Source organism: Pyrus communis, chromosome 12, assembly GCF_963583255.1.
Source record: "Pyrus communis chromosome 12, drPyrComm1.1, whole genome shotgun sequence".
NCBI lineage: Eukaryota > Viridiplantae > Streptophyta > Magnoliopsida > Rosales > Rosaceae > Pyrus > Pyrus communis.
Genome location: NC_084814.1, coordinates 1372614 through 1385894, shown reverse-complemented (window position 1 = coordinate 1385894; position 13281 = coordinate 1372614). Strand labels below are relative to the sequence as shown.

General features: G+C 37.1%; 1 protein-coding gene across 1 annotated transcript; it reads left to right on the top strand.

Moving 5' to 3' along the window:
- The first annotated feature begins 2876 nt into the window (after nucleotides 1–2876).
- Nucleotides 2877–9730, top strand: LOC137711648 (protein BREVIS RADIX). The gene is made up of 7 exons (XM_068450902.1): nucleotides 2877–3146; nucleotides 3268–3392; nucleotides 4658–4803; nucleotides 7665–8056; nucleotides 8240–8369; nucleotides 8517–8914; nucleotides 9169–9730. Exons 3-7 carry the CDS (start codon nucleotides 4690–4692, stop codon nucleotides 9245–9247), a joined length of 1113 nt encoding a protein of 370 aa, XP_068307003.1. The 5' UTR covers nucleotides 2877–3146; nucleotides 3268–3392; nucleotides 4658–4689; the 3' UTR covers nucleotides 9248–9730.
- Nucleotides 9731–13281: the final 3551 nt, after the last annotated feature.

Here is a 13281-nt window from a genome sequence, read left to right as displayed (position 1 = left end):
AGAGAGTTGGGTTTTGATTGTCCCTATGTATGTTCCAAGCAAGCATTCTTTGCTTAAAGAGAGGTTAGCCCCAGGAATAAAGCAACCGAGTGACAATATACAGCATGCAGAAGCTGGTTAAAGTTAAAGCATATGGCTTCCTTGGCCATATTGCCAAAGCACCAAATATATAGAAACCCTAAAACCAAGGGAACCCAAAACCAACACCCATGCATGCCAGCTGACAACCGACAACAGCCAGTAATATATTATCACTCTCTTCTCCTGGGAGAACTTACTCTGTTCCCAAGACCGATTAGTCACCGGTCCCAGCCGGTTTAGAGTGCTTCATTGTCTCATGTCCGTACTATTTTCCCTCTGACTCAAACGCAGCAGCAGCAGCAGCTGCAGCATGAAAATGCATATACAATGCCGTTTCGGTCAGACCCAGAGAAAAATGAAATAGAGAAAACTCAGTGACTAGGAAATTTTAAGAAGAAGGTCGTTTGAATGAGACAAATACGTAACAGAATCTTTGGTTGGTTGGTTGGTTGGTTGGTTTGTTTGACAAGATTGTAAGATCTTCCAACATTCCAATTTGGATATGTTCGTAACCAAACAGACCACAGTGCTGAATGATCCCTTTCACTCAGCGGCGCATCTCATTGATAACTCACTCACTCGTGCATTCTGATTGGACCATACTGTCTCTCTACGGATTATTTTGTGCTCGTGACCTTAGCTAGCTTCGAATTATAATTCTCTACTTGCTTCTTCATCGTCGTGGTCCTTGTAAAGAGATTCGATACGTCAAATGTAAGTGAGGTTATGAGTTTCTACTCTATGGAACGTGTACAAAACTCCCACTCGAGCTGGGGATATGAAGCGATTACAAGACAATACATGAATACAAAAGATAAATACACAATGATCTTGTGGATTAGGTAGGAGCCTTTATTTACACTGACAGAAGAATAAGCCTTTATTTACACTGATGAAGTCTAACGGACAAGAAGAGTTTAATTCTCATAGTTAACTAACCTCGGATTTGATATCAATGATTCAAATTAAAACACTAAAATTACTTTCACGTAGTCTCTCTACCTTTGATATCAAATTCAATGGTGAGTGATCATACAATCCTTGGTTATAGGGTGACCAAGAGAACATTTCTTAGGACAAGAACGCAAGGGAAATTAGACACCATGTTGGTGAATGGTTAGGGAGGACAAACACTTTGTGTATATATCGGGTAACTGATGTTTAGAAGGAACATATGCAGTCATTAAAACATGTTGAACAACCTTATCTCTAACATAACGGAAATCATTTGACCATGTTATTTGCGAAAATCGAAGATGATATTTGAAGGAATGAAATAGCACTTTGTTTTATAAAAAAAAAAAGAAAAAACAAGGGGAAAAAACCTAGATAACCAAAGACCATATCCAACCGAAGAAGGGTCAAAGGGCTTGGTTTAGCCCTTTGGTCCTCCAAGAAATTAATATTTTAATGAACAGTGCATAGTCATATTTCTTACGGTCTCCAATCGAGGGCCAGGCCAAGCATAACCTTGTCACAAGGGCCAAAGGGATATAGAACCAAACGTAATTTATTATTTTAATTGAATTACTATGGTTACTTAAATCAAATTACCTCAATAATTTTATGTTATGGATTGTCAATAATTTTCATGTTGTTAAATGTTTTTAAAAATGTTATTTAAGTTTCATGTTGTTAAATTTTTTTTTTATGTTGTTTAATATTACTTCATGTATTTTAATATTGTTTAATGTTGTTTCATGTTACTTAATGTAAAAAATAAAAAATAAAAACTATTAAAAAAATAAAATATGACGTCAGGATATGGCCTGGCCGGTTGGCCTTTTGGCCTTTTTTCTAGTGGGGCCCACAAGCCCTTTGGCCTGACCCTCGGTTGGAGATGGTTTTCGGGCTATTTTCGGCCCTTTGGACCCTTCGGTTGGAGATAGTCTAACTAACTCAAAGTATCAGAACAAACATATCTCGTTTTATAAATACCAAGCACATCATTGATAAGAGCAGACGCAATCCAAGCAGAGGATCATGAAAAACAAGGCTGCCCAAATCAATATTGAAACTCCACTTCGCCATCTAATCATCAATACATTTTCACGTCTTGAAAATACGGTTCAATGACATATGACCGAACTATTCATCATCATCATACAATTTGTCACAATTGTATAAAGAGGACGAAATTTATCAGATTGCTTGAGCAAAATAATAGTAGATAGAGAGTCTATTTCAATGATGAGACTAGTTACACCTTTTGCAATCACAAGCTATTTGGCGAGCCACCACTTTCAACCATACTAACTATTTTAGTATCATTTTTCCCTAAACTTAACAATCCAAGTCCTTTTTTTTCTCTTGAGGTCCACAAACAATGCAATCTTATAATTTCTAATATTTAGCTAAAATTAACTTTCTTTCTCATCTTAGCTAAATCTAGCTAGTTACTGTTCACAAAGTAAAGTTAGCTAGTCATTTAGCTAGCCAATTGGAGCTTAATTTTTCTACATTTTTTTTTTAAATAGCAAAAAGATCTCATTTAGCTACGCTACTCTAGTAAAGTTTGTGACCCATTGAGTTGGGCTTAATATTTTTCCTTAAATTAGATAATTTTGTTTCCTAGTACAACCCAAGTCCAACTTAGTATTTGTATTTGATTTAAATTTACCAATTGAGGGTATAATTGGAAATTCAAGAACAAAAAGTTAAGAGGGTTTGGATTCGGTACATTGGGATGTCTATAAAAGACACCCCCCAAAAAATTACAGGAGCCTTTGTTGTTCTCTTTCGTTCTTCGTTTCCCGTTTCTCATTTCCCGTACGCCTCCAAACAGAGAGAAAACAGGGTCTCTCTTTCCATCTCTCTCTCTCTCTCTCTCTCTCTCTCTCTCTGTGAAGCTGAAGGCCAGCCACCAGTCTGCCTGCTGCAACTTGCTCGAGTCATACCATGAGGAGCATGATCAATGCCCATTCCATTGACATGGGGATGAGGATGGGCTGAGACTGAGAGCCGCCAAACGAATTCAGGCTGTGATTGAAGACCCAATCGGCCACAGCGGCAGCCGGTCCGCCCGTTTAGCCTCTGTGGTGCGATCCAGATCCCGCGTCGGAAAGGTAATTGATGAACCATGCAACTCCGGGACGCTGCTAGAATTGTATTCAAAGTTTATTTTGTTTTTGAGAATTTTGAATTCCCTACACCACATTTTTCTAATTGTGTTTCCGGTCCATTCAGACAGGGGAGTGAGATTTCGACTGTTGTTTTTACTTTTCTGTTCGGTAGTGAAGCTGAAGGTTGAAGGGGGACTTGGAAGAAGGAAGAGGGGACAAGATCAAAAAGCAGAGCCGGGTTTTGCTTCGGTAAGTCGCTGTCGAATAATAATGACATTCAAGTTTTTTTATTTATTTCAATTTATTTTCTGTCTCTTGGTCCATGCAACCACCGCTTTCATACCCCAACACCTGTCCCTTCCCCCCCAAAAAATAAAATAAAATAAATAATTCAGAGTGCTGCTCCCTCTCTCTCCTCTTTTTCTCTCTCTCGTTGCCTTTGGAGTTTTGGAGGAACAAAGTTACAAATTGTCGACGAGATTTTACATAAAAGGAAAGAAATTTGGAAAAGAGAGATAAATGGAAGAAATTGATTTGGTTTGTTCTCTATTACAAATGTTGTCGTTACTTTCTTTTTTTGTAATTTATTTGGATTTTTTTATTAAACAAAAAATATTAAGAATGCGGTTTCAAGCTTCATTGCACGTATTACTTCGAGTGTTTTAACGGTTAGATTTGATTTTCTCGATCGTTAGAGCCTCTAAAATCAATCTTATCCATCCAATTTCGTATCACTCGGTGTTCCCCAACACCGAAGGAAAATTGAGTTTTGAGACCACTTTGAAGTTTTTAATTGCGATTTTTACTCCATTTTTCCCCTTTTTTTTTTTTTTTTTGCTTCTTTTCAATTATTGACTCATTATATTTAAGGGATTTTCTCGGTCTTGTTCTCTGATCCCGAGCTCTTTTCCTTTTTCACTTTTTTTGTTCTTCTTTCTCTTTCTTTGGTCCCATTTGTTTCCTGGGGAGAATTCAAGGACCAAAGAATAAACAACTCGAATCCTTGCATTTCACACTTGCTCTCATATTTCTCCCTCTTTTTGTTTTTATTTTTCCTTTGTATTTTCTCACATTTTCTCGCCAACCAAACAAGTTTTGGGCTTTTGGCGGGCAGTGACTCTTTTGGTTTTCGCAACTATTATCTATCTATTCTATTACGAGAAGAGCGCTCGTCAACTTTTTGCCCCCTTCTATTATTTTGTTTAAAACTCTCTGAGGATTGCAGTCCATCCAATTCCAAGGATGTTCCACACAAACAAAAAAACAAAAATAACACTCAGCAGCGCACGCGGACTGTTCTATTTCCCAGTAAATTGTCCCAATTGCCCCCGTTTAAATTCCTTACTTCTAGGGTATTACTGTAATTAGCCACACCTTGTCTTTTTTGTTGCAAAAGATAGAGCTTGGACATTCCATCCCCTTTATCCATCCGTCAAAAAAAGATAGATGAATTTGTTAAGTTTTGTTTTCATGTGAATTTCATGTACTAAACTGAAATTACGTGGTTTGTTCAGGGGTAAAAAGGTAAAAGCGAGGAGCAGGAAGGATGTTTACGTGCATAGCATGTACGAAGCAAACGGACGATGGAGGAGAAGAAGGAGCAGCGCGTGGCAGCGGCACCCCAAATACAAAAGAAGCCGTCAAAAGCCTGACGGCGCAGGTTCCTAATCAATCTCTCTCTCTCTCTTCTGTGTGACTGTGTCTTTCTCTCTCTATCTATCTCTTTCTGTCTCTGGATGTGTGTCGCTTGCTTGCTTCACCAGTTCACCTACACAGCCTTTGCTTTTTCCAGTTTCTTTTTCCTTTGAAAACACTAAAATAATAAAAATTAAATAAAATCATAAGTGCATTGAGAAGGGGGGGGGGCCGGGCGGGTCTGATATCGTGGGGTCTACTTTTGGCATCTTTCCCCCGTATATATGAACATCCTCCACTATTGGTTTGGCTTGCTGTTTTCTTTCAAATGGATGAATAATAATTCGTGTAGTTGGGATAGTGTTGATGGAGTAATCACTTGTGTTGTTGGGAAAATCAAATGCGTCGTTTTGGTGGCGTCATCTTTATGTGTTTAAATATTACTTTAATTATTCGTTAGATATTTAACATGTAATGTTATCGGTTACTGGAGCGTATTTTTGCAAAATCTAATTTTGAATTTATGAAATAAAAATACCTTTTGATACCTATACTCCCATCCTACACCTGCATGGCTATAACCTAATTATCAATAGGCACGGGGACTCAAATTGGCAGTGAGCCCAGTCTAGATTCTGTATTGTGACAAAATAAAAGAGGGGAGAGAGAGGGAGACAACTCTCAGTATGTCACATGTCAACTTTGAGTATGTCATGCAATCAATCATTTTAACCACTTGTTTAGTTACAAACTTCCGATCTTAAACACAACGCATAAATAAACACAAACATGTGAAAATTACTATCCTATTTTTATAGTTCACAAAATATATATTTATTTTGTAAAAACGATATTCACAGATAATGAAATGACAATAATCTCATTTGTAGGAGTCTTACAATCGCTGTTAAATGCAGTAGTGGGTTTATAATATTTTTTTTGGTAGGGTATCTATGCATCCAACTATTAATTTTTTATGGAACAATTCGGAGGAATGCACCAAAAATTTGTTTATTTTTTTTTATGAAAAACAAAGTACCATATGTTATTTATTTTGTTTGAATAAAGAACCAGGTAGACCAAGTCCAAAAAAAAGAACCAGGTAGACACTGGCCTCTAAGTGAGCAATGGTGGGACACGTATACTTTAACTATCATGTCATTAGAATATATAATATATGTAATATCGTATTAATTTATCATACGATGTCTACACACGTGACTATTATATTCATTTCAGAATTTTTTTTTGGTCTGATTTATAATGTTTTTATCTGACTTGATTCAAAAATTCTTGGGTGCTCTATAGTACCCGGTATCCAGGTGTTTACATCGTTAAATCTTGATTTTTTTTTATATTTTAAACATATATTAACGATTAAAACATCATGATACTGACTTTTCAATCTAAATGGCTTCCCATTTGATATTAATCATGGCCTAATATTTTACTTTTCATTTATTTAGTCTGAATTGTTGTGAAAATGATTAATTTAAGCTCTTTTTTTTTTTTTATCAACAAATATATAGGAAATGTATAGTAAAAAGTTGCAATTACATTAAAAATGTCAATTAGTATGAGTTTACACAATAAGTAAATGGATGGGTTGGGATTGGTTGGGGTGTCGAGAAAAGACAAATGGTTACTTAAATTTGGAAAAAGAGAGACTGCTAATTGATGTCCTTTGGTGGTGACCCACCTTTGAATTCTTGTCTAATCACTGCATTTCTAAAGTAATACATAGAAAATACAAATCCAGTAGATGACAGCCCGACCCAGACGGGTCATGTTATAGCAGAAGAAAATAAAGTACATAAAATCATCCAAGATTTTGTTTGATCATCTGCCTTCACTTTGGGGCTTTTTGCTAGCACGACTCACTTTTCTAACACAAGGAATGCTACAGTTCGTTATCCACCTGCTCCAAAGATTCTTTTGTGTCACCGATTGTATGTTATACCCTCATCGAGGGAGGTAGATTGTCTGCTCTCCTGTTTGAGTATCATTTCTATCCCTTCTTATTTTGTGCGGTCACGGTTAAGCTACGTCAATATTTTATATTGATTTTTTTATAGAGGCAATACGATAAAAAGCAATAGAAATATAAAATGTTGACGTGGCTTAACCGTGACCGCACAAATAAGAGGGGATGGGAAGGGCATCCAAACAGGAGGGCAGACAATCTGCCTCCCTCATCCCCTCATCGAGAACCCACATTTTCCCTATCCACACGACATAGTTCTTCTCATGAAAATGAAATTTAGTTTTAGTGGAGACACCGGCTTGTAAATGCTTGCCGTGTATTTAAAAAGTGCATTATTTGTTTAATAAACGATTGACACATAATAAATAAGTGATATGGGAGAATCTCTTTGTGTATGGATGTCTCAGCAAGACCAATCACAAAAATTTGGTTCCAAATAAATACGTACTTTCCATTATTCCACAGTAATTGTTGTTTTGCTTATGAACTATGCATCACATTTCTACACTTTGATAAACTACATGTAAAGAAAGTAAAATGTTTGCTTCTTCACATGGAACTATCACGTATAAACTGTTTTCATCCATTTCTATGTTATGTTTTTGGAGGAAAATTTTCTATTTTTCTGCTAAATATTCAAAACCTACTCTACATTATTGACATGGAAAATTCATAATGATAGAATGGGGTTTGTCTTCGGGCATCCAACCTACCAAGTAGCTTGACTGTTTTAACAATCTTCACCGTTTGATTTCTTAGAGTCAATCTTCACCGTTAATATTTTGGACTACCCAGTAGTCCCAAACTATTGAAAAAAAAATTGGGATAAAATGTATGTTTCAATTAATCATTGTAGAGCTTTCTTGGACGCTTGACCAACCCCATTTATTAACATTTTGTAGATTAAGGATATGGCACTGAAATTCTCTGGTGCGTACAAGCAATGCAAACCATGCACAGGGTCAAGCAATTATAAGAAAGGACGGCCGAGATACCCGGATTTTGATACTGCTTCTGAAGGGATGCCGTACCCCTATATGGGAGGTGCAAGCACAAGTTCTACACCTGCTTGGGACTTCACCTCTAATCATCAGTTGGGTGCAAGATCGGACTCTCGATTTACTAGACCATATGGTGGCGGTGATCGTGCATCAATATCAGCACAGTCTTGTGATGTTGTGCTAGAGGATGAGGATGAGCCTAAGGAGTGGATGGCACAGGTGGAACCCGGCGTACACATTACTTTTGTATCTCTTCCTAATGGGGGAAATGATCTCAAACGAATTCGTTTCAGGTATGCCAATGACCTTCATTTATACAGACAAGCATATCTCTTTGGAGCGTATACGGAACATTTATAATGTTTTGGGACTTTAATTTGATGTGGCTGTGATTCTGAAAATGTCGTAAAATCTAGTTGTTGAATGTTGATTACCTGTGTGCCATAAATTGATTATATATGATTTGAAATTTGAAGCCGAGAGATGTTCAACAAATGGCAAGCGCAGCGATGGTGGGGTGAGAATTATGACCGCATCATGGAGCTCTACAATGTCCAGAGATTCAACCGGCAAGCTCTTCACACTCCCCCAAGATCCGAAGATGAGGTAATGAAAATTAATGTTTTCTTTATCATTTTTTCATGTTTTTGTGATAGAGTTCTCTGCTCTAGACACTAGAAATGAAAAGGGTTTGTGGTGGTTTATGAAGTTTGTGTAGACCAAAATGTTATACTAACCGCTTGTACTCAGCAGCAGAGAGATTCTTCTTACTCAAGGATGGGATCTGCTATGGAAAGCCCTATGGCTCCATCAGTGAACAAAGATTGGACACCGAGGCACAACTATAAACCGTCTGGAACTGGAAGTAGAGGGTATTTCCCCTCTGATGGTTTGGATCATGGTGGTGGCAGTGGTGGTCACTACTATAATGCTGGTGGGTCAAGTGCTTATGGAGCAGGTGGCCACAAGGGAGAGGCATCATCTTTTGATGCATCGCGGACAACAACCTCCTCTCGAGATGAAGCTTCAGTCTCAATTAGCAATGCTAGTGAAGTGGAGTCGGAATGGGTTGAGGAAGATGAGCCTGGGGTGTATATAACCATTAGGCAGCTAGCGGATGGCACTCGGGAGCTCAGGCGTGTCAGATTCAGGTAATGGATCCACTGCCATGTTCATTCACTTTCTAATTTGAGTCATTCATATGGTACTTACAAGTTTTCACTGCATTTACTTCCATTCATCTAGTTCTTTATCTTGCTTAGAAACCTAGTTTTTTCTTGCTCAACATTTACTTCCTTATTCCATACAACCAGTTCTCGATTCTGTTTTCATGATTCATATTTTGTAATTTCTCATTTTGTTGGCGGAGAGGCAGCTCATGACCTTATTTCTGTTATTTGCACAGCCGCGAAAGGTTTGGGGAGATGAATGCGAAGACATGGTGGGAAGAAAACAGAGAGAGAATACAAGCACAATACCTTTAAATTCTAACACTGCATGACCAACATTTCTGGTGGAAGGCATGAAAGATTTTAAGATGCATCTGGATGTCTCAAGAAAGCTGGAAAATAGAAGATTTCAATGGAGTCTCCAATGGAACTAATGATGGTTGGAAATTGAATTGACCTTATATGGTCTAAAAGGGCGACCCCAAATCAACAAGGCTCCCCGGTTTGCGAGGGTTGGGGGGAATGTGTATCTTACACAGCCTTATATGTCTAACACTTTAAATTACAATTTTTTTATTACCTTCCTTATCATATATAGTGATGGCCCATGAGGGTGGTAGTTCATTCACATGGGATGGGAGACCCAGATGTGTCCATTTTTGCCTTCGATTGTCTTTGGGTCTTCTTTTTTGCCCCTTACCATTCCTCCTTGTTATATTTGGAATTTTGGGATTACGTGGCTCACATTTGAGTTTGTTCTTTGTAACACATATAGTTTGAGAAATGGAATTTCATTGATTTGCGGTTATATCTATGGATGTCTTGTACTAATCTGATCGACGTTAAATTTTGAGAACCTATTGATCAAATATCGACAATATAATGACTAAAGATTGTCAACAAAGACAACATATTGAAAAGCTGATAATTTAGAAGTTTATAATTTTATTATTTTGACCATTTTACCTTTATTTTTTCACATAATTTGGCTTCTATTCATCCCTCTTTGTTTTTTAAGAAAAATGATAAACATACCTTTTTTAATTTTCTCACACGCTCATATTTATTTTTTTTATGTTGTTTTCATTTGATTTATTTATCGATGACTAAAATTAGAGAGGGAAAAACTTGTTGAACCCTTACATAAAAGGAGAAGATCCCTCCATGTTGTGTTCACCTGGGAAGTTAATTAGAGTAACTAGGCATGTAAGTTCTCCTAAACAATTTTTGACAATTAAGCAATTTCGTGAATGCGATAAAACTAATAACGACTGCCCCACGTACAATATAGTACCCGTTTTTAGAGAGTTTGGTAGCCAGTATATGTTGGACTCCATTTTGTGTGCACGAATTGTAATATTAAGTGTTATATATAGTCTATTAGTAAATGTATTACGTATAAGAGATCTCTTTTGTTAATATATATGACATATGAACTATGGTTTCGTTTGGTCTTTTAAGTAGAATTAGAATGGATGATTCATCGTGCTCAAAGTATATTGAAGGTAAACGTTATGTTCATTTTGACACTTAATATTGAAGTATCGTCTTTTTGGAAATGAAATGAAATATTGCCTTTATGTTCTTAGTTTGTCAAACTTTGGAAATGAAATGAAATATTGCCTTTTTCCTTATAAAAAAAAGTTGAAGGTAAACGTTATGTTCATTTTGAGGGAGAATGGAACTATACTAGAAAACTCATCCTTTCTAATACTCCCAATTTTTTTTAGGAGGGGGGGGGGGGGGTGGGAATGTATGAAACAAATCGACAGTATTGATACTAAGTAAACCGTATATTTGTTAAATGACTAAATGCTTTTTAATTCAAATGATTTGTTCTACTAATGGTGTTAAAGAAATTAGACGATTCTAATTATAATATTTGTAAAGTAAAAATACGTTATTTGAAAGGGATGAACATGCACGTGCATCCAAATGGAATAGGTGCAAATATTATCCCTATATGTTGATGTCAAGAGCGGATACATTAACATTGTATTTGTTACCTACTCCCATATATCTTTCACGAGTCTTGTTAGAGTAAGGTAGAACGTATGAGACAACAATTTCGATCCGCGCACGATCTGCTAGATTGATCGTTTGACTAAAGAGCGAAGCACTGGCGGATGCAATAGGTGTCAAAGGACCCCTTGAGACTCGGAATATCTCCCATTGAAGCTATATATTGACTCCTTGGAGTCCCCTAAACTTGCCCTCATGTTCGACAAAATATACAGTGTGCTATCTCTTTCGAGTTGGCTAGTGTCTCCTGCATGCATGCTAGATGATGTGCATGCCATATGAGAAACCCAATATTTTAGTATTCATCAAAAGAAGAAATTTTTTATTGTGACCGGAATACGGATGGTACACTATCTGCTTTTATAAGTGGTCAGAAATTTTAATATTTAAGTTTTTAAGTTTTTAACACACATATCCCACAATTTGTATATATAATAATACGTGGTGTACCATCTCGTGTTCCGATCACACTGGAAAATCTCTACATTGAGAGGGAGGTGGTTGTGGAATGTGGCACTTCAAGGACATGGTGTTTTTATCAAATTTAAGTGACACAGATTTTCCTCAAAGAAGTATATTATGACGTTAAAATAATAATTTATTATTTGATTAACTCAACGATCATAGTTGATTATATTTATATGGAGTTTTATTTTGGTTAATTGTTAAGAGTTTTCTGTTTTGATTGATTGGTTGTGCTTTCTTTTGGTTACTTAGTATCAGGTTTGTGTCTTAGCTAGTTAACTTGTCTTGGACAATGTTAGCTTGTTATTTTGTTTTTTTTTTTTTTTAATTATTCTTCGGTAGTTTGGATAATGAACGGTGAAGTTCGACTTTACCAAATTAAAATGTTGATTTTAAGAAATTGAACAGTGAAGATTGTTTCTGACACACCCCGTCCCGAAGGAGGGCATGCTGGCCGTCACGTGAGAGTGACGTAACCATTTACACAGTTCGGAAGCTTTAAAATATACAACTTCTAAGATGAAACACCCGAAGGTGAGTCCTCATTTGGTCCATTCTGTCAGAACACCGTTGAACTTCCTCGTAGTCACCACACATTTGCAATTCTTGAACCTGGAGGGGTGCAAAACAAAGTTGAGTGGGTCAGCAAAACAATTCTTTTCCAAATCCAAACACTTCTCAAAACTTTGTAACCCCTCGCCGTAAAACAAGTATAGTTTCCCAGAAAATAACATATATACGTATGTATGGATATGCCAACATGCTCAAGGGTATATCATTCATGCTCAAGAATATGCCATTCATGCTCGAGAATATGCCACATCAATAGAGCTCCACGCTCAATAAATGCTCAAGCGTAATCCACATCAATAGAGCTCCACGCTCAATAAATGCTCAAGCGTAATTCACATCAATAGAGCTCCACGCTCAATAAATGCTCAAGCGTAATTCACATCAATAGAGCTCCACGCTCAATAAATGCTGAAGCGTAATTCACATCAATAGAGCTCCACGCTCAATAGATGCTTAAGCGTAATTCACATCAATAGAGCTCCACGCTCAATAAATGCTTAAGCGTAATTCACATCAATAGAGCTCCACGCTCAATAAATGTTCAAGCTACTACTGAATACAAACATGAATACCACTTACCTGGCACTTACCTGTGCGTCCACAGCACCAAATACACATATATAAATGTATACTACTACTAATGCATGTGATGATGTATTTCATACGTATATCAAATGTATTTCAAATGTAGCTTACCTGGGCCTCCTCAGCACCATGCAACAGTATGCATAATTATGGTAATGCACATATTAAAATATGATGCATATATGACAGGATATTTAATTCGTATTTCTTTTAAAATACGTCAAGCATACGTATATATATATATACTGAAAAATAACTGCCCACTCACATATCACATCGACGTCTCGTAGGTCCCTGAGCCTCCCCTAGATTGGTTACACTCTTCTTTTGTATAATTTTCACCTATACAAAAAGTAACCAAATTGACGTTAATTAACGCACATACACCAAACATTCGTCCATAACTTTCTCATACGTTGCTCAATTTGGGTGTATGAATATACCACGGTGATCTACACGACGTCACGAACGCGTGACAATTTTTAGAACTCAATTTGGAGCTCTCACGCGCCCCCACGCGCCATGTTCACGCGCTGCCCACGCGCGCGTCTTCTTCCTCGCGTCGCCGGACTGGTTTCGCCGGCGGTGGGTGTTTTGCCGGAATTTCTGGGTAAACTTCAAAGTGTCATAACTTCTTCATTTCTTAACCATTTTCAACGTACTATATATCAAAATGAAGGTATTGACGAGACGAACACATCCAT

What these genes read in the sequence shown, in the direction of transcription:
- LOC137711648 (XM_068450902.1), top strand. Translation starts at nt 4,690, where the DNA reads ATGTTTACGTGCATAGCATGTACGAAGCAAACGGACGATGGAGGAGAA. An exon ending in TCAAAAGCCTGACGGCGCAG is followed by an intron (nt 4,804 to 7,664) that starts GTTCCTAATCAA and finishes AACATTTTGTAG; the next exon opens with ATTAAGGATATGGCACTGAA. An exon ending in CTCAAACGAATTCGTTTCAG is followed by an intron (nt 8,057 to 8,239) that starts GTATGCCAATGA and finishes TGAAATTTGAAG; the next exon opens with CCGAGAGATGTTCAACAAAT.